The following is a 19,449-nucleotide window of genomic DNA, read 5'->3' as shown; positions in this document are numbered from 1 at the left end:
CCACCGGCTGCAGCGTGACCTGGACGAGAGCCGCGACTACTGCCGCCGCCTCGAGCAGCGGCTGCAGCAGCACGGCCTGGCGCTGCCCGAGCCGCGGCCCGACGGAGCCGACCCGGACGGGTGCGGACCGGGGGGCAGGCCGGCCGGGACGCTGCGGGGCGGCGTGGAGCGGCGCTGCGCCGAGTAGAACGGTGTTGGGCCGGACCAGGCGGCGCCGGGCCGTGTTGTGCGCTGAGGAGCGGGCAGAGTGATGCCGAGGTGGGCGCAGTGACGGTACCCGGACGCGGCGGTGCAAGGCGAGCGGGGCGGCAAGGAGGGAGGGGCGAAAGGCGTAAGGCCGGGCGGAGCGGTGAGGGGTTGGGAGAAGTGAGTGGGGCCAGGCTGAGCAGCTGGGAGTGAAGGGTAGAGATTTGGACAGGTCACAGCAGGAGCGATATGGAACGGGGAGGGAACGCCAGCAAGCTCGTTTGTGACGTCGTTCAGTTCAGTCAAGTATACTTCCCAATGTAATGGCGACAACACTGAACACCATCCTTACGCTGACTCTCGTCTTGCCGCTCCTTGGCGGTCTGTCCCCTTGAGTGGATGGTGCCCGCGTGACGGCCGTCTGGTGCTCCGCAGCGCGCCTGGGGAGACGCAGGAGACGCCACTGTCTGAGCCTGAGAAGGACGTCGTCCGCGGCGGCCGTCTCTGAGATCGGCACCGGATCTGCCGTCCCTCCGAGCCCCGGCCGCTCAGCGCCTGGCGCTGCGAGACGCGCCTGGCTTTGGGAAGCGCCGCGAACTCTTGCCGCGTGCTGGCGATGGCCTCGTGGAGGTTTTTCGACGCCATCCTGGCTGCGTGAATGGAACTTAACTGCGTCGTTTACAGCCGCCAACGAAAGTTAACGAGTTGTATTGGCCTTATGAGCGTGGTTATCATGTTATGTTGTTGGCATCTTGTGACCCTATGATCTGGTGAGGTTGTCCTCACATGTTCGACTGATGATCTGGCTGATCTGTAACTAGCCTCGGGTAGCGCTGGCCTGCCGGTTCTGATGTTACTTTTGGCATTGGGAAGGGAGGCTTCCTGGATGTCTAACCCAACCGGCACGGTAAGCCCATGTAAGATGCTTTCTCCCATGTTTGGGAGCGACCACACGATTTCGTAGATTTCGTGTGCTCTTTCTCGTCTCGTATAACGACCACCGAGAGCGCTACGCACCTTTGGTCAATCATGCTGGCCATCATTATCGGGGAACGCGCTTGTTACGTGCCTCTGCGTGCCATATTTTGTACCGAATTGTGTATGCGTGATACCAGTGCCCGGTGTGCGCTGGGAAGTTAACGTGCTCATATACGCAGGTTTCGTAGGGGTGTGTTTTGTTTACCTGCCTTGTGCATCTGTATTCGACAGGCCTGTTGGCTAGGTCGTGTTTTGTCGTGGCGTATCAGATACGACTCGCGTTGACACGTGTACAGTGATGACGTCACTGCGAGCCTCACAGCCTACACGGAGCCGTGAGTGGGTGGGTACCTGCAGACATCGGCCTGGGCGGGGCTCATCGCGCAGTCACTGGATTGTCGCCCGGTAACTGTTGGTATGGAATATAGTCCGTCACTTGTTAAGCATTCTCTGTCATATTTTTTTTGGCGGAAAAATGCATCACAGAGTTTCTGGGGTGGGTGGAAGTATTTCAGATCTCGTCATGCTTGCTTGCTATCAACCTCAATTTACCAATCCGGTGCGTGCATTGCATTCGATGGTATTGCGTCAGCTAGAGTTGCTAAAGTTGATATAACATACCGTCTCCGAACCGACAGCTGATGTTCCATGTTTTGCGTTCTGACACCCGGCGGTTTATATCCATGAATGTCTATTGGGAGATAAAACATCGATCGCCCCTGTCTGTATGAAAACGATCTCTTAAATGACTGAAGGATTTCGGGTTGCCATGGGCTAGATTGTAATCTGCGCCGCTTGTCCCAAAAACGGAAGCGGTGGGCATTTGCTAACAGCACCGCCTCAATTAACTGAATATGGGCCTTTTTGTATTTATGTGTTAGTCATTAGCGTTTCATGTTTGTATCACGTTGCCCATGTAGTGAGCTTGTATATTCCGTTGCTACTGTTGTATATTCCGTATGCAACTTAGCTGGTCGGAACCACCAACAAATACAGTTGAATAGTAAAAGCATATACCGGTTTTTTTTGGAGGGAGGGGATTCTAGTGGCTCCAAACAACGTTCAGTGCGACCAGTTTGCCAGCGGTCAACACTTGTCGATCTTAACCTGTGAAATGGCGTGAGATGGACTCGGGAGAACGGAACAGGATTATAACGCCGCAGATGGTCACGAAACGCATATGACAAGCCAGAGCTGCGACGACTGGTGGTGCGCGGCCCGCAGCCTAGACCTGCACTGGAGCGTGGGGGAGCACGTGCCTGTTGCCCGCCCTGCCGTGTTCCGTGACTCTCCTGGTGCCTGCGCGTGTGCGACCGCTCATATATGCGTGGTACACAAAAGTGGGCGTCGAAGTCCAATTTATTTTATTGAACGCTGAGCTGTGTTCTCACTAGATTTATAGAAACAACTCATCTGTACGTGTGCTTAATTTATTGGAAAGGAGCGGGAAGAATATTGCTGCTTGTTGCATGTGAGTTATTTGCTTTTACCCCAGGTTGTGATAAATTGCCAAATTTAGCCATCGATGTTTTGCGTGTTAGATTAGATACAAGATAACGTGTATCTGGGAGTCCTCAGCCATAGAGCCACACCTACACAAGAACATTTTCAGGGTATATGCGGGCGCTCGGGTAGGGTTCCACAATATTAGTGCTACAGCAAAACTACTGACATAAGTGTTACAATAAAAACTCCTTTTCCGGCCGGCCGCATTCGATAACGCGTAGTCAGGTGGCCGTTTGAAGAAAATGGGTCGACGACAGATCTATGTTACCCGCCGGTAGCGCTCCCAAAAGGCTACCGTGTTCACACGGCCAGACGACCCGCGCACGGTGAGCATCACTTTAATGACTGTAAATTGAAAGACCGCTTCGGCGGCCGACCAGCTAGCATTGAGGGGGAGGGGTGCTATCAGGGTGTCAGCCTAACAAAGGGAATACATTTCACCGACAAGCATGTGTCGGCAACACTGATAGCCCTACGACAGTGCTATCTAATGCAAACGCTCGCGTTCTTCGCGCGGGATTATGATTTTTTGCGGGGTGTCGAAGGTAGGCCACCACGCTTGTGGCCAGCCGGTCGCATTGCCGGTCGTAATGCGACGTCTGGAGATCATAGGAGCAAAATGGCTGCCGATGATCGATTTATGTCGCCGGTCGATAGCGGTCCCAGCGTTACTGTTAACATGCGATCACGTGCGGCGGCACGGCAATAGGCATTTTTATTTGCCGCCGTCACTCTGCAAATGTCGATGCTGTCAGTCCGACAGAATTGAGTGATGTGCTGTTAGGTGGTCAGCCCAATAAACTGTATGCCTTCTACGAACAAACATGTTATGGTGCCAGCTGATAGTTTGGCCGGAGTGCTACCAACGCCTAGTCGCACTCCTGCGATTAGCGATATGCGATATCACTTTGCGTGCAATGCAATACGTATTTTTCCCAGGCTGCCATGTGTTGTCCATCACGGTCGCGGTCGCCGTGAGATCATAGGAGCAAAACAGGTCTTGTCTGCCGACAACCGCTTCATGTTACCGACAGAAAGCGCTCCCATAGTCTTACCGCATGCACACCATCGCATGCGCCGCGCACAATAAGTAATCGCGTGAAATGTACAAGTCGCTCCTGCGGCCGACCAGCCAGCACTGAGTGGTACGGCGCCAAGAGGTCAACGCAATGCAATGCATTCATTTGACAGACGAGTTGGTGAGCCGGTGTCAACCGATAACTCCATAGCAGTGCTATCAAATGCGTACGAGCGCGGTCTTTGACCGCGGTTATAGGTATTTTTCCTGACTTCCGCATGTTGGTCATCATGCTCTCAGCCCGTTGGAGGCATTCAGAAATACACCAACGGGGGGGGGGGAGGGGGGGGACGTCAACCAATAAAGTGCATGCGTTCTGCGAAAGGCATGCAGTTTATTGGGCGTACACACAAAAAAGTTGCTGTCTGCTCGCACGACCAATTTACGTTCAAGGCAGGGAGCGCCGCTACCTTATAATGGTATGCACGCGGTTGCATCCGCCGAGCCCGAAAGGAAGCATTTTTGATCGACCACCGTAGCTCTGCAAGGTCGTCGCCGCCGGTTACGATGTCAGTGGTCAGCCACTAAAATGGATGCCTTCGACAGACAAGCATGTTTAGACGCAGCTGATAGCTCTAAAGAAGTGCAGCCAAACACGTGTCGGTGGCAATCTTTGCACTATTATCTGTAGACTGTCAGACCGTTCTCGCCCGACGGGCGGGCTGGCCGTGAAGCCATCGAGGCCGGAATCGCTATTGGACTCCCGCGGGCTGGTCCCGCTGACGGGGCCCTCGACATAGAAGGTTGTCAGATGTCAGCTGTGCCAAGCCCAATGCCGCATCATGGAAACCCGGCTGGCGCTGGGGCGCTGCGGAGTCGGGGCTGCTGGCCGGGCGGCTGACGGCTGGAGAAGACAGACTGCGGTGCTGCGGGGTAAGCCGTCATCAGCCCTTCTCATCCTTCAGTCCAGTCTTCGAGGGTAGAATGGTTGAGCGAACTCGGTCGTTGCAATCATCAGGTTGCTCACTGTGGTTCTGACTCCATGAAGGTTACTGGTTGTTACCAGCAGGGAAATGTGAGATGTGGTGATAGGACGATATGTGATAGGTCGACGTGGTGGGGCACTGACAAAGGAAGTTTTTATCGGTATGGTTTTCATGCGATGCATAGATCGCAGTAATTCATATGTGGTAGGCGGACCAATCAATCTGTTAGATGAGAAGAAAGTCCACCAAGACATCGATGCATTTTACAACATGTTGCATACAATAATCACAGAGGCATGCTGCGTTTGAGACGATGCCTTGAACCAAGATATGTTTGACGGCTGTGGACGGACGCAATCGCTACTCACGTAACGGCAACACACGAATGACAGCATGTTGTGCGGTACAGCAAGTCGGCGTGCGGTTTGCCTACATGACTACACAGCCCTTGCTCTGCTCTGCGGGCGCCTTCTCGTCTTCAGCCTTGCCTCTCCTCCTGCTTCACCCTCTCAGACATCATTTGCGCCTGCGTCCGCTTCTGGTTCTCCAGCTCGGCGCGCAGCTTCTCGATCTCTTGGTTCAGCATCTCCTCGCGCTCGCGCTGCTGGCGCTCCTTGCTCGGCCGCCGGTAGCCGGCGCCGGCCGCTGCCCCCTGCGCCGTCTGCGACGACGGGCCGGAGCGCGGCTGTCCCGGCGCCGGCGGCGGCTCGGCCGAGCTGCGGCGACGTGGTCACAGCGAACGGTGAGGTGACGGGCGCGCGCAGCTCGGCCGGTGGATCGGGCCGGCCGGGGTGTCCCCGTGCCGGCGAGCCGCCGCCGCCCGGCCACGGCACCTCGGTGGCGGCCAGTTCGTCCCGCAGCCAGTCGGGCACGGGCGCCGCCGTGACGTCCAGGTCCGGCGGCCGCGCGGCAGCGGCGGCCCGGCGCGGGCGAAGGCGGCGCGGGCGGGGCCGACGCCGGCGCTGGCGCGGGCGGAGCCGGTCCCGGCGGCGAGGCACGCTGTGGGCTCGACTCGGCCGAGCCCTGGCTTGGCGGCATGTTGACGCGCGGCAGCGGGCACGTCGTGTCCACGACCAGGAACACGTTCTGACTCTGCGCGTGCAGGCTGCCAGGCTGAGCGTCTCCCCCCTTGCTGATCTGCGCCTGCGAGGCGTACAGGGCGAGCACCTCGCGCGGCTGGTACTGTACCTCGCGGTGCGCACCGTCGGTCGGCCTCAGGCTCAGACTCAACGGCGGCGCGGCCGGCCCGCGCTCAGCGCGCTCGCCGCCGGCTGCTCGCTGCTCGGCCGGCTGGCCGTCGGCGGCGGGCTGACGCGCCGCGTGCCCCACAGGTAGAGCACATTGTCAATAGTGCCCACCACGGTGAAGGTGCTGCTGCCACACTGCACCATCGTCACCGTCTTGTCCATCATGCTGCGCACGAGGCCGGGTTGGCCGGCGGCGCCGCGCCCGACCCGCGGCCCAGCTGACCCTCCGAGTTGCGGCCCCGAACGACACCAGGTGGCCATTCTCAGTGAGCGCAATGGTATGGTTGTGGCCCCCATGCTGACGTCGATGATGCGCGACCGTGACCCGACTTAACGGGCGTCGGCACGAGCACCTTGCCGACCTCGGCGATGGATGAGATGAGGCCACGGCGCGGGTTGAGGCCGAGCTTGTTGCGCTCGTTGTTCCCGCAGGCGAGCAGCGAGCCCTGCTGCGTGATGAAGATCGTGCCGTCGCCGCCGCAGCGCACGTTCTCCACCACGTGCTCTTCGGGGATGGTGACCTCCTGTGGCAGGCTGCAGTCCTCCTCATGGCCGAGCCCCAGCTGGCCGCCCTGGCCCTGGCCCCAGCTGTATACCTCGCCGCTGCCGCCCACCACCACCACGTGGCGCCGGCCGCAACGCGATCGCCGATACGTCCACTGTCAGCAGCGACTCGACCAGCTTGGGTGTGGACGTGTTGTTCCCAGTTGCCGTGGGGCCCAGGCAACCGTACGTGCCGTCGCCGCACGTCATGACGATGCCGTTGTCGCTGGCGAAACACGCTGAAGCCCTGCGGAGAGTGCGGTGCGTCAGACAGCTAGCCGGGGGAGCGGGGGCAGCGGGAGTGATGTGCGCCGACCGAACGCCGGGCGGACTGCAGTGCACGTGGCGGCCGCCGGCGGAGTTGATGTGCGCCGACCGAACGCCGGGCGGGACTTGGAGTGCATTCGCGGCGGCCCGCGGGAGTGGTGTGCGCCGACCGAACGCCGGGCGGACTGGAGCGCACGCGGCGGCCGCGGGAGTGATGTGCGCCAACCGAACGCCGGGCGGACTGGAGTGCACGCGGCGGCCGCGGGAGTGATGTGCGCCGACCGAACGCCGGGCGGACTGGAGCGCACGCGGCGGCCGCGGGAGTGATGTGCGCCGACCGAACGCCGGGCGGACTGGAGTGCACGCACAGATTTCACAGCTCGTGCTGTGTAGTTTTGTGAGACAGCAGTCTTACACTGTGGTATGCCTAAAGGCATGATAATGAAATGCAGGTCAATTCAAAGTGGTCAGGGAGGAAGTCGTTCAACTGTAGTTACATCCGATAGTTTGTCAGCAGCGACAGCTGCGCGCGACGAACCGAGGAACCGCAAAACCACAACAGCTGCAGGTATTCCATCCCTACACGGCCCAAATGCACCACCCCGACAACCCCGGGAACCGCACCGAGCTGTACTAACCGTCGCCGGCACAGACGCGCGTGATGGACTTGGTCTTGAGCGCCATCACCAGCTCTGGCTTGGCGCGCCACGCCTCGGTCATGCCGTGCCCCAGCTGGCCCTTCTTGCCCTCGCCCCAGGTGAAGACCAGGTGCTCGGTGGTCAGCGCGATCATGTGCGTGCTGCTGATGGACACTTCCTTGATGCGCGCGCGCGGCGGCAGCGGGATCGGCAGCAGCCCGATGGACGACTCGCTCGCCTTCATGTAGTACAGCACGGAGCGCGGCGGCTTGGGCGACCTGGTCTTGGACGGATGCTCGATGTTGAGGCGCACCTGCCGGCGACGAGGTCAGAAGTGCAGAGCACGGCTACCACCCAGCTCGAAACGCCACGTCACGTGGTACACTGATGCTTTTACCAGTGGCTGGCGGGTCGGGAGGGGGGCTTCCGGCGCGTACTGTGATGAACTACCAACTCCACCTCTTAAGTAACGGTGGGATGCATCCGTGCGACTGGACCAGCTGACTGGCGAGGCAAGTGAAGCGCGTGGCAGTATGTAAATTTATGGCTGACGAGCCTGCCTTGAAATGTTTTAAACGATCATGTGCGACGCAATTAAGATGCACCGATCCGTCCGGCAAAGTCACTGACTGGCTCACAAGCTGGATTTATGACAGTTTTGGTTTGGTGACAGTTTTGATAGCCCACACGTCACCTGAAGTCCAGTACAGTCCAGCCTCCTGGGCAGTCTGATAACTGGCAACTTGATTTATTCGTTACTTCATTCGTGGTGGCGTGTCTCAGTCGCTTTGCCCGTCGTAAATCTGGCCGGTGTCGCGCTCCTGTGACCTGGCTTGCCGGTCGCAAACGGCCCGTGACCCTGCTCTATGACCTGACCTCCTCACCGTCGGGCGGCCCAGGTCGTACCTCGTTGACCCTCATCTCACGTACCTCCACAACCGTATGGCGTGTTGCGATGACCGAGGTGTAACTGAAGACGCATCATCACGGCCTGAACTGACCACCAGAGTTGGCCGGCGACCCGTCTCTGTCACCCTGCGACCCACTTTTGTCACCCTGCGACCCACCGTTGCCACCCTGCGACCCACCGTTGCCACCCTGCGACCCACCGTTATCAACCTGCGACCCACCGTTACCACCCTGCGACCCACTTCTGTCACCCTGCGACCCACCTCTGTCACCCTGCGACCCACCTCTGCAACCCTGCGACCCACCTCTGTCACTCTGTGACCCACCTTTGTCATCCTGCGACCCACCGTTGCCACCCTGCGACCCACCTCTGTCACCCTGTGACCTACCTCAGTGACCTCGTCCTCCTCCCCTTCCTCCAGGCGCTGATAGCGGAACTGGTTGAGCAGCACCGGCAGCCGGTCGTAGAGCGCCTCCGCCGCGCTCGGCCGAAAGTCCGGGTCGCGCTGCAGCAGGTCACGCACCAGCTGCCGGAAGCCCGGCGAGTAGTTGCCGCGGATCGGCGCGAACTGGCCCTTCATGATCTTGTTGACCAGCGCCGGCAGGTTGGAGCCCTCGAACGTCTTCTGCAGGCAGGCCATCTCGTACAGGATGCAGCCGAGCGCCCAGACGTCCGACTTGGCGTCGTACCGCTGGCCCTCGCACATCTCCGGGCTGATGTAGTAGGGCGTGCCGAGCACCGTGTGCGCCGCCCCCTGGTGCGTCGCCATCTTCTTCGAGATGCCGAAGTCGCCCACCTGCCGGCGACGCGGACTGTAATGTGTGGAGTGCGCAGGGCACTGGCGGGCGCTGGGTCTGACGGACGCAGTGACTGGCGGGCGCAGTGTCTGGCGCCCGCTCAGTGGGTGCGGAGAGTCGCCCAGCGGGACCGCGACGTTGTAGGACAGGTGCGGCAAGGGTCTTCTCCATCACGACGGTCCGTCGGAAACGACAGATTCAATAGTGATGGCGTTCCTTAACGAGGTTGTGCACTTCCAACCTTCCCTCCGTGTGGGTTGTCGCTAATCCCATCCCCGTTTGCTAAAATATATCCAACTTGGAAATATGCCCGCAGCGTATTGCGTCGTTCAAGCTCGTTAACTAAGGCGTTTTGTGACATCATATACAGATCGGTGTAGATCTCGCTTACCCATACAACTTGGCCACCTCAGTTCAAAATCTCACGTAAAGGTTGAAAACTTCATGTGAAATCGGTGTCACGCAAGGCGCGACAAAAATTAGTCCGAGTCCACAAATTAGTCCAGAAAAAAACTGAGTTCGTCCCGACAGACCAGTTGGTTAGAGCGTCTGCCTTCCGATCCACCCACCCGTGGCGGGGTGGGTTCGAGTCGCTTTAGGGCGCTCGCTATTTGTCCTTGACAGGCATGGCCTGCGGCCGGTGGCAGCGGCCGCGGTAAAGGTCAGTTGACGCCAGAGGGCAGGACGGACCGTGCCGAGCATTGCGGTATGTTAAGTTTTCGACACTAAATTATGCCGTTGCCTGGAATTGCACAATCGGATGGTGGGGGTCAGGGCTCATACAACAAGCACTGCTTAGCGTGAGCGCTGATCCCAGAAATCCACCCATTTAAAGGGTTCGGATCAAATTAAACAAAGTTAAATGTCTAGACATCAGGGTACAGACGGCCTCATGGCGGTCGATGGGAGCGCATACCTTGACGACGCCCTGCTTAGTGAGGAAGATGTTGGCCGTCTTGAGGTCGCGGTTGCAGCACGTTGTGCTCGTGCATGTGGCGCACGGCCGACACGATCTGGTGGAAGATGACCAGAATGCTGCGCTCGTCGATGCGTTTGGCCTGGCTGGCCAGATACTGGGCCAGGGTGCCGCCGTCCACGTACTCCATCTCGATAAAGAGCAGACCGTCCCGCTCAAAGTTGTCGTGGTAGGCAACGATGTTCGGATGGTCCATCATGGCCAGCACCTGCGGAAAAGCACGGCGTGTGGTGGACGCTGCAGAAGCGTACCGCATCAAATCATGTCCGGGAATGATTTTCGGTGGCAATCTACGCCTATGCTCTAAAATAACCACCGGCGTTGCGGAGAAACGCGCAAGCATTGTATTTCCACGTACAAAAGCAACACAACGATGGGTTTTAAACGGAGCGTTGTAATTATTTGCTGTCTGCATACAAGTGTTTGAACGAAAAGGCATCGCAGATTCCTTGGCGGATTTTCACCAGACCCGGTTATCGTAAGGCCGCACTGAGTGAGGGTTAAGCCTGACCGACCCGATGGCAGTGTCCCCTCAGTTTCGGTCAGCGGCGTCCCAGGCAATGACGCTCGATGATCGATCAGGCGGCTTACTGCGGAGGGAAGTATTCGACGCACCAGCTGACAGTAAGCATGCGAACCGTGTCTGGCTTCTGATGCGGTCTTTACATGCTGGTTTGCTGCTTTACCTCGATCTCGTTGATCGCGAGCTTGCGTTCATCTGCCGAGAGGTCATGCATGTTGATCTCCTTGATGACCACCAGGGTGGAGTCATCCTTCTTCTGGTAGAGGATCGCCTGGCCGAAGGCACCCTTGCCCACCGAGCGGATTCGCTCGTAGTTGGAGAGGTCCTTGGCGGCAAACTTCTTCACGTTGGCGGCCGTCTTGAGCGCGGTGCGCAGCTTGGCCGTGTTGAAGTAGAGCTCGCCCACCTGCTCCATGTCGGGTCGGTCCGAGCGGACGGCCACCTCACTGCCGTACAGACTGTTCCATGTGGCCACGGGAATCTGCCATCAGCGAGATCATTCTATCAGGCCCATGCGTGGGTGTTTTGATTAGGGGTCGGTCTGAGCTATCCCGATGCATCGGTCTTCGGGGAGGCACCTCTGTATGCAAACTAGTGTTCGGGGAAGAACCCCTGCATATAAGCCGCCTCCAATCAGTTGGCGGAATGTGGCAGTGCAGTGCGAGTGTGCGATGGCCTATGACATCTGATGCCCGGATAAGGACGCTTACGTACCGCCTGTTAAAGTGTCTTGGAAATCACCATCCGCCTCCTTCGTATGATGACTCCAGGCGCTACGACCATCACCTGCATTCTGGATCAATGCATCTCACATAATACACTCAGGACCTGCCTTAAAGTCCGGAGTCAACTGAGGTGGAGGGTTCGAGCTGTCCTACCCTACCCCATGAAACATATGGGGACCTCATATGCGCACGAGCGGCACTCACCTGCAGCAGCGACTCGAGCTGGCGGGCGATGAAGCCACCGTCGTAGAGCGGCGAGACGCGCGCGTCCAGGAAGTCGAGGCGCGCGGTCGGGCCCGGCTCGAGCAGGCGACCGAGGCCGGTCATCAGCTCGCGCACGGCCTGATCGTCCGTGCACGACTCGGCCGTCAGCGTCAGCTCGCCCGGCTCGCACACGAAGATCTCGCTGTCGGAGCCGTGCATGACGCAGGCGAGCGAGGCGGCGCGGCCTCCGCCCAGCGCGCCCTCCGCCAGGCTGAGCACGTCCGCCGGCGAGCTCAGCTCAAAGCTGTAGCGCACCACGAGCACGCCGGGCGCCGCGCAGCCGCTGATCTGCTGCGCGTGTCGGTACCGGCTAGAGACGAGCAGCAGCCGGCGCGGCGCGGCGCTGGTCAACACCATGGCGGCAGCGGGGAGCGGCGGGGACGGGGTGTCACGGCCCGCGCGTCGAGAGCGCGCCGGACCGTCGCAACGGGACGAGAGCGCGCCGCGCCCCAGACGGCTACCGCACGCGGTGCGCCTGAGACTGTAGACGCGCCCGCTCAGCAGTCCCTGGCGCCCGCCGAGCTCAGTTCAGCACACACCAGGCCGGCTCGGACCGGGCCGACCGTCCAGGTGCTGGCGCTCCACCGCAGTGGCAACTGTCGCGCACTTGGTGCACCAATCGATGCCGCTTGCTTGGACGGCGGCGGTGGCCACAACGGCGGCCCGTCGGTCGCACGTCACCTATCGACCGGCGGCCGGCTCCAGGCGGGCCGACACACACACCCGATAACGGGTCAGGGTCAGGTGACGGGACTGGTCACTGCCTGCTCGGCCTCATCGCAGGGGGCCTCCTGGGCATTGTTGCGTCGAGCAGGGGACACCGGGGTATGTGCCCCTCATCAGCTTGCAAAATCATAATTATTCATGTAAGTAAATGTTGTCAAATAATACAGTTATACGGAATAGTGGCCTTCTGATTAACACGGGGTCTTCTCGATCTAGCAGATGGCCTCCATATCCCAAAGCATGTCGTCCTGTCCCAGAAAAATCCTTCGGATCCAAAGAGAAGTCTCCTGGTCGATAGAGCAGCCGTCTCCTAATCCAGAACAGGATCCTTTTGATTCACAAACGGCCTTCCAAACCCAGCAATGGGTTTTGTTATCCCAGAACAGCGTGTCCTGATCCAGACCTTCGTCCATCTGAGACATGGAAGTGGTGTCCTGTTCCAGAAAGCGAAAGGGACCTCCTGGCATATGGAGTGAGCTATCTAATTCAAAACAGGAGCCCCTTAGTACATAACGGGCCTCCCGATTTAGCAGAAAGACCTTCTTAGCACAAAATTGGGCCTCCTGGTCCAGGACTTAGTCTATCTCATTCGCAAAGGTGGTCTCATGATTCAGAAAATGGACCAGAGAAGGGCTTTCTGATAAAGAGGAGTATGCAGAGAAGAGAGGAGTGCAGAATCGAAAGAATAGGAGCAGAGAAAGTTTTTTCTGAGTTCGATTTAGGGCCAGTTATGGGGACACCGTGATTGGTTTAAATTTATGTAGTGTTCGTGAATCTCAGCAGTAAACGTCACACACGGAAGACTGAATAACTTAATTGGAAACTGAAAGTGAAAATACCATGCAATCAAAGAATGTCATGCATGGTCTATGCCTAAGTAAAGATATCTTACCAACGTATAAAAGTATGGGTATAAATATATACATGTTACATGGTTGCATACACAGGTGTTTTTACTCGTTGCTGTATGGAAACCAGCTATCGATATCGGGGCCATGTGAAGAGCTCCTCTCTGGCACTATTTGAGTTGCTCTTATAATCTGGAATTCTTCATTGCTGATTCAAATACATACCAACATATGCGGGCTGAATTGCTTTACCCACGCATTCATCTCGGATTCAGATTGATTCAGTCCGGCGTATAAATACAGCGATGCTAGCCGACCACTTCACAGTCGTCTCTCACGTGCCTCCGACTTCTCTGTACCCTTCACGTGAAAACACGCCACCTGCCACTTCCTTTCCAGTCGATTACAAGGTAAGTGCAATCAATAAGTCATGCCATGGCTGCCTATATGATGGACATAAATAACTACGCATTCTCGTCCAGTGATTTAGTTGCACACGAGAGATTCAAGGAATCCGTTATCGTATAGAAAAGGAAATATGATCCCATTTGTGACGTCCAAATACAAAGGGCATGCGCACGTACGACCACACCCGACTTATGTCGACCAAAAGTACCCAAATGGGTTTTTGGCATGTCCGCGTGTGATTGCTCTAGAGTTCGAAAAATGCAGTTCCAGAAGCGGTTCTCATATCCAGGCTAGTGCAAAACAACGGCGGTGCAGCGAGCAGCGACTGCTGTTCGACAAGGGTTTAATTTCCTCTGGCACTTGAGGCTTAACTTGGTACTTGCTTGATTAATCCTGCTATTGTATTCCAAGCCATCTTATTCCCATGCAGTTTGTTTCCAGTCCCAGATGTATCACTGTGGTTAGAAACATCGCCCCATAGGCGGCATTCAATGCAATGCAGCGGTTTCTTAAAGGTTCCTGGTATGCACGAAATGTATCTTTTGTAAATGAGATGCCAGTTGATTAACCCATCTAAAGGGGAACAAACCAGAACTAATCATACATTGTTACTGGATGTTGCGGCATGAACGTCGGCTGACCGCAAGCGTTATACCGCATATAGGCAGCTGTGTAAATAATGTTCGTAATGTCTAAATATCTTTGAATTGTTCTTCGGCATATATATATATATATATATATATATATATATATATATATATATATGTTCAGTTTCACACTCCATGATGTTACGTGAGAGCTATCAGCCTAAGGAGCAAAAAGCAAGCATCATGGTGCTGAATGTCGTACCTGGTATGTTGCAGGATGCAGCTGTCAGAATTTCTGACTGCTCTTCTGGTCGCAATGGTCGCCGTCCTCACGTTTCCGAAGTGCCAGTCGCAGATCATGCCCAGCGAATCGGTGCTGCCTAGGCCATATATCAAGCGCTCTTTCGCTGAACTTAAATGCCGTGGCGTGTTCAACAAGGTGATATTTCATGAGTTGGACGAGGTGTGCCAAGAGTGCTACACGATCTACAAAGAGCCAGAGCTGCACGGCCTGTGCCGGTATGTCTCAAACTCTGCCTTCATATCGATGACGTTTGCTGCTCATGGACTGTATTGTACAACAAATATATATATATATATATATATATATATATATATATATATATATACCTGTGTGTGTATTTGTGGGCGTGTGGGTGTGTGGGTGTGTGTACAGCTTACTCACTAAGAAGTGACTCGTATCAACATATCGCGATCATCTTACGCATCTTATATCAGCACGAGACACGTTTCCCAGAGCAACGGTTGCATCACCAGGTAAAAAAGACCCTCGTTTAGCGTAAACCACAATGATTCAAAACGCGCACATGACACAGACAAATTGAAAATAACACACAGGCACGTGCAATTTCACCGAACCCATCAACCCCCCCCCCCCCCTCCCACCCCCACCCCACATTCTACGGGCATATTTCATGTTGCCACAGTCTGAAATGGATGTGATCAAGTCTTCATTAAGAATGCTGAGATCATGACGAGAATCCCTGGATTAGATCCTAGGGTTATTTTGGTGAGAACCCAAATGCTGCCAATCTACCGCTGTAGGTGAGTTTCGTTGTGCCTCGTGTTGGCCATCCTACAAAGGTTCCAACCTTCGGGACTTGCACAGTCGCATTCAGCAGCATTTGGATATCTATATCTGGACAGGGACCTGACACCTCTCCATCATGAACATTCGTTTACATGTAACACCCCAGTATTGGCTTCAATTCTAGTGTTTTCGGCGGAACATATTCCTTGCTTGATTTCAGAATCTTAGTCTTTATACGTTTTTTTTTTTTTTAAAGAAACGTCCCGCGCTTAATAACATAACTGCAGCACACCCATCAAAAATTGTGATGACAGGGAATATGGCTGTAAACCTGGGGATGGGTCGTGTGTCATGGCATATTGCTTCTCTTGTGTTTTCAATTTGTCTGTGCCATGTGCCACGGTTACTGGATCTATCTATATGCCTGTTTTAAACCATTTCGGTTTACGATGGAAGCGCGTGTTCTTTTGCCTGATGATGCATCCGTTGTCTTGCGAAACGGAACGTAACCTATTAAAAATGCACAAACTGATCAGTGTATATTTACATATATATGTATATATATATATATATATATATATATATATATATATATATATATATATGTACATATGTATATATGTATGTATATGCACGCGGTACCAGGCAACGGGCGTTACATCACACGTATTATAGTAGCTGCAGTGTCTGTCATGTGCTTCTTGACTACCGAACAGCTAGTATTGACGGTCAACAGTTTAACGTCGAGGCCTTGAAATCGTGTAGTTCCTTTGATAACTTTTGTATCCGTCGTCACCGGCATTATATTTCAACCACTCACTTGTGACACTTGTTTCAGGTCCGAGTGCTTCACATCCGAATACTTCAAGGGTTGTCTTCAGGCGCTGATGAGAATGGAGGAACTGGAAAAGTTTGATTCCCACATTCGAAAAATCAGCGGAAAGAAATGAGGGCTGTTAGGAACCTCATGTACTATGTTTCAGAACGACGTGAAATGAAAGTGGTCATGTGGAACAATGGTGTGTTACGGTAGCCAGTATATGGTTATGACCTAAGGCAGATGTTCGGGGCATCTAGACCGTTAGCAACGTGTTGTTGGAATGCTGCTGGGAGGGTTTCGTGGCATGCAAATAAACGTGTGTGATCAGCATTTTTGCAGAATTCCCAAAAATGAAAAATAATTGAATGCAGCTTCCACAGAGACTCCATTGAGGTACGTATGGGAAGTTGATATGAGCGCCACTTTAAGAGCGTTTCGATTACGATACTTGATGCGATGCACTAACACCACAACAGCTGGTGTTGAAACCCTCGGTGAGCTGGTGTATTTGACTTGACACTTGCCAGACCAAGCGGTAATCGGGTTTATTCAACCGTCATGCATCCAAATTTCACCACGCTGACAATCGGGTTGAAGGTTCGATTTCAGTTCGGTTACGAGCAATCGGTCACTAGTCTACATTGGCAGCCTAACGACTTCGAAGCGGCTATTAATCCCAAGATGCGCTCGGTGAGGGTCATTTTGACCCCCCAGGGTTTTTCCCAAAATGGTTTCAGGATGGTGCGGGGTAGCCGCACCACATTTTGCATAGCTATAGACAGTTAAATAGCGGACCGTGTGGTATCAAAAAATTGGATGTAACTTGCAAGGTTGCTGACCTATGGCAGGTCAAAGTCAGCCTAGAATTCAGGGAAAGCAATTTCAAGGGAACCGTTCAATCTGATGGAACATTGAAGTGTTAGACGAAGGTTTACATCTCTGAGATACTTTCTGAGGCAGCACATCAATGGAATAAACAACTTCCATTAACCTAGGGTCAGATATGAAGGTCAGACCAAGGTCAAGACTAACCTACTTTATTACTTTTGGGGCTTGCTGTGTGGGATAGTTTCTGGTGCTCATTTCGAATTTACTGATGAAAGGAACCGCATTGGACATATTTCATGGAGTTCTTGTAGGTCAGAATAGTTCACTGACCTAACATGACCTAGCTCGGGATTTCGTTTTAGGAATATACTGCCTAGCTCAATCTCTTTTCTTTTATTGAAATGCAAAACACAAAGAAGTCTTCTATGATTTCGGTCCCTGACATTCTTAAGGTCAAACGAGGTCATGGACTTTTTGCTTAGAACAGGTATCTGGGTTCTGAGGACACTTTGTAGACCAACTTGGAGCTTGACCTTGTTTGACCTTGTTTGACCCCAAGGTTATGACCTCATAGGCTCAAACTTTGAACTAAGTGACTTCATATACAGGCCAACACGCCCCGTGAATTTGGTGTATCTAGCCCTCTGAGTTACTGAGATCTCAAAGGGCGTCAAGTTAACCCACCAACCAAGCGAAGGGTATCCAACGGGCCACCCGGGCGTGTGCTAACTGGTAAATGAGCTTAAGTAAGTTTCTCGGGAGCAAATTGCTCAGTCCCTATTCCGAGGTGTTTGACTTCCATATTCAGGGTGTCTTCATCATCGCACTTCACTATCTCATGGTTGCCATATCTCAGCGGGGGTCCCCTGAATGTAATCCGATTAACGATCGGCACTTACCGTTCACCTGAGTGGAGAATGCGGTATGGTTGGTTTGGCAGTAGCCACACTGGCTTGGAAGAGTGGGGCCAGGGGCGGCCCCGCGAATTTTCGGTAAGGTGACTTTTAGAAAGGTGACGCGAAATAGGCTGCACAAGTTCGCGTGCGTCGAACCCAGACATTAGATGGTTAAGCATCTTAAGAAGGGCATGGCTGCGAGCTACAGGGAGTGATCTTGAAAATGGCTATCTTTATTTAAAGGCTGAAAGAATTGCGGATTGATCACTCGCGCAAGATGCAGCAATGGACCAAACTGCACATTGTCAAAAACGCTCATCTCGTTTGGCGACTAACGTCATCCCCAGCGGGACACGACTCGGAACCCTGCGAGATCTGCGGCTGCCAGTTGGGATGCCTTGGCTGCCGCGGCGTATGTCCGAACTACGGGTGACCCTGCCGGGGGCCCGGTGACCGGTGACCCTGAGACACCCCGTTCCTCCCTTATGATTAAACGTGTTGGCTGCACAAAGTGCAGCAAACGAGCTACCTGCTTTGCTACCTGCGAGCAGCTTTACCACGGAGTTACTGCTTTGTGGACCTCTGGGTGAAAACAGCTCAAAGCAGAGAAGCCGTCTCGGGTCTGGGAGCATCCTCCCACCTACACACCCCCACCGCAGCCTCGATCCCATCACCCATCACGACCGCTCTGTACAGAGGCCGTTGCTGGCACCGCCAATAAATTCATTTGGTGCCCGTATGGTTTCCGCGTCTAAAACAGACCGCACGCAAACGCCGCAACATCTGCAACGCAAACAGCAAACCGCAGACCAAAACACCACAGACATCTGTGCCGCATCTCCGCGCATCCAAAACATGAACACTGCACTGGAGACTGCACATTGCTTGGCCAATAACGCGCCGGTCAATGCACCACTTTTGAGAGCGCTGGCAAGCTTTAGGTGAGCCACTATTTGCTGCAGCTCTTTCCAAATCCGTCGGCTAGCTTTCGACTGTCTTCTCTTTGCGCTTCACAAAAGAGGGCTCCTGTGGGCCGCCGAAACTACTGTGTCATGAAGCTTTTGCATAATGGAGACCCAATTAAAGGCCATTTTAGGTAGCACCAGCAACCCTTTGTAAAACGCTTCTGGTGCATGACTGGATGCTGGTTTGAGACTCGTGATGAAACGGACATTATGGGGTGATGATAAACCACAGCCCTATGAGGTCATACCTTATTCAAAATATCGAAGACGTGTTTTTGACCCTGGAACTTCCTGGGGCGTGAATTTTGACGAAAGCGCTGTCGAAGATTACCTGCTGTTGTCCTCTGAACAAAATCACGCCAATCTTATGTTTCACAGTGTTTTTGGTAAAACACAGGCTAGAGGAATATTCAGGGTCGAAAGCCTGTCTCTGGTATTTTTAGATAAAGTTTGGCACCATGAGAGTGTGTTTTACCATAACCCTGCTATATTTGCTAATTCCTTGATGTGGCGTTCATTGAACCAGCCATGTGCATACCAGTTTTCATTTTATCCGACGCAGTTCAGCGTTTTTATTCCCTCAAAATACGGGCGTTGCCTGCACGGGCATCGCTCGATTACCGCCCACCATGGGTGGCGGAGCCGGTACATGGACTAGAGCCACAGGTGCACACTGCCTACGGTGAAATACTTCCTTGAGCATGTACAATCTAGTGGGGTTATTAGTATTCTTAAAGTTACTAAATATCTCCTTAA

At 54.5% G+C, this 19,449-nt stretch overlaps 2 protein-coding genes across 2 annotated transcripts; one reads left to right on the top strand and one right to left on the bottom strand.

The window, feature by feature from the left end:
• Window positions 1-5,152: 5,152 nt before the first annotated feature.
• On the bottom strand, window positions 5,153-10,789 carry LOC119111142 (serine/threonine-protein kinase Nek8). Its single transcript, XM_037234971.1, has 9 exons — window positions 10,739-10,789; window positions 10,054-10,260; window positions 8,668-9,075; window positions 7,390-7,682; window positions 6,556-6,711; window positions 6,252-6,524; window positions 5,988-6,087; window positions 5,692-5,862; window positions 5,153-5,278 (listed from the first exon to the last, which is right to left on the bottom strand). Exons 1-9 carry the CDS (start codon window positions 10,787-10,789, stop codon window positions 5,153-5,155), a joined length of 1,785 nt encoding a protein of 594 aa, XP_037090866.1.
• A 3,660-nt stretch (window positions 10,790-14,449) lies between these two features.
• Window positions 14,450-16,134, top strand: LOC119111141 (ion transport peptide-like). The gene is made up of 2 exons (XM_037234970.1): window positions 14,450-14,652; window positions 16,023-16,134. The coding sequence occupies exons 1-2, from the start codon at window positions 14,450-14,452 to the stop codon at window positions 16,132-16,134; spliced, it is 315 nt and encodes a 104-aa protein (XP_037090865.1).
• Window positions 16,135-19,449: the final 3,315 nt, after the last annotated feature.

The sequence above is a fragment of the Pollicipes pollicipes genome, unplaced genomic scaffold (genome assembly GCF_011947565.3).
Source record: "Pollicipes pollicipes isolate AB1234 unplaced genomic scaffold, Ppol_2.1 Scaffold_7261;HRSCAF=8764_pilon_pilon_pilon, whole genome shotgun sequence".
In the NCBI taxonomy this organism is placed as follows: Eukaryota; Metazoa; Arthropoda; class Thecostraca; order Pollicipedomorpha; family Pollicipedidae; genus Pollicipes; species Pollicipes pollicipes.
Note: the sequence above shows the minus strand (reverse complement) of the source record. Positions and strands in the feature narration are given on the sequence as shown.